Source organism: Onychostruthus taczanowskii, unplaced genomic scaffold, assembly GCF_017590055.1.
Source record: "Onychostruthus taczanowskii isolate IOZ18803 unplaced genomic scaffold, ASM1759005v1 scaffold965, whole genome shotgun sequence".
Lineage (NCBI taxonomy): Eukaryota > Metazoa > Chordata > Aves > Passeriformes > Passeridae > Onychostruthus > Onychostruthus taczanowskii.
In genome coordinates, this window is record NW_024507713.1 from 5,897 (window position 1) to 7,461 (window position 1,565).

Genomic DNA, 1,565 nt, shown 5'->3' on the forward strand with positions numbered 1-1,565 from the left:
TGTCCCTGCTTCACTGTGACTGCTCCATCTTCCTGGGTGACTGTGATCTGCCCCGTGGTGCCTGGAAGAAAGTCAGAGTCAGTAACTCCACAGGGAAGGACTGTGGGAAGCAAATCGAAGTGCATGGAAAATCCTGGTGAAGAAAGCTCCCTGCCTTGTAGCAGAGTCCTGAGAGATTCTGGGCACGAGTTCAGAGCTCTTTGCTCTGCATCATCCAAGGGAGAGCTGGGCTGCTTCCCTGCTCCTGCCCCTAGTGCTTGAAGGAACAGGGAACAGCCTGCCATGGCTGAACTGTGTGTGCTGGAACCAGCACCCCTCCAGGTGCCTGAGGAGCCCATGGAGATACAGCAGAAAGGCTCATCCTGCTTCCCCATCCCTGTCACCTCTGAGAGCTCCTCAATCCCTGAGCACACACAGTGATGATCCTGGAAAGGGGGGAGCCCTGGTTGTGTCTATCGCAGTGAACTCTGGAAGCCGTGGCAGAGCTGTGTCAGCCTGGAGGCAGAATGGGACACCCTGTTAATGTCAGTGAAGGGAGAACATGGAGGTGCCTGGGGAGGGCTTGACAGGACCTGGGAATGTTCGTTGAAATGGGAAGAAGGTGGGACTGTAGAGACAGCTGAGATCTCCTGAGGTGACTGCAGGAGGATCAGAGGAGAGAAGCAGAGGGAAAAGGATTGAAGGCCAGAGAAAAGACAGAAAAGGGCCTGAGGTTTCTCTCTGTTCCCTTTCCCTTTACAAATCGAATAGTACCTTCAGGAAACACTTGCAAAACCACAAACACAAACAGACTTTTCTTAGACTTCCCCTGTTATTCACTGGTATTTCCCCCATGGTCCTGATAAGGCTTTTGAGGATTTCCTGAGGGGAAGGCAGCAGAAGAAGTAAGAAGGAAAGAAGGAAAGAAGAAGAAGAAGAAGAAGAAGAAGAAGAAGAAGAAGAAGAAGAAGGATGCCTGTAGCCACTGCCGGGGACAGAGATGCATGAACTTTAAATTCTACGTTGCCCCACTGCACAGTATGAATCCCGCAGAAACAGTCAGGAATGTATAGAGATAATGAGCAAAACAGTAACGAGGCGATTTCAAGATAAGCAGGAATGGAAGTGTCCATTATGGCTTTGTGGAGAAATGAATGAGTGAATGAAAGGAAGAACTGTGCAGTCAGTGAAGAATGGAATGATGTGAGAGAAAGCACAAAAATACAAGAAGAAAAGGTATAAGGGGCAAGGACTTAGTTCACAAATAATAAAGAATGAGAGGAATGGAATGCTTGTGCATGGTTGGACATAGAATAGAATCAGGAGATTTCTAAGGGACTATGGGATGGAGAAGAGAAAGGGATAAACACGAGAACAGCTCTCGGAAGTGGTCTGAGAAGAAGCCAGGCAGGACAGCAGCCTCCGGGGACCTGCGGGATCACCCCAGCCCAGACCGCGACCCCTCGGCCGCTAGCCCCGCGCACCGATGAGCAGCGCGGCCAGCGCCGCCAGCCCCGCGCCCCGACACCGCCGCATGCCGCCGCTCCGCCGGCCGAGCCTCGCTGTGCCCCTGAGCCCCGGCTCTG

The 1,565-nt window shown here is 52.2% G+C and overlaps 1 gene segment (V, D, J or C); it reads right to left on the reverse strand.

The window, feature by feature from the left end:
• Positions 1–1,449: 1,449 nt before the first annotated feature.
• The window catches only part of LOC121347924, a 2,592-nt gene continuing 2,476 nt past the window's right edge, over positions 1,450–1,565 (reverse strand). The window contains 1 exon segment of the V gene segment in view: positions 1,450–1,562. Within this exon segment, the coding sequence occupies positions 1,450–1,562 (113 nt within the window).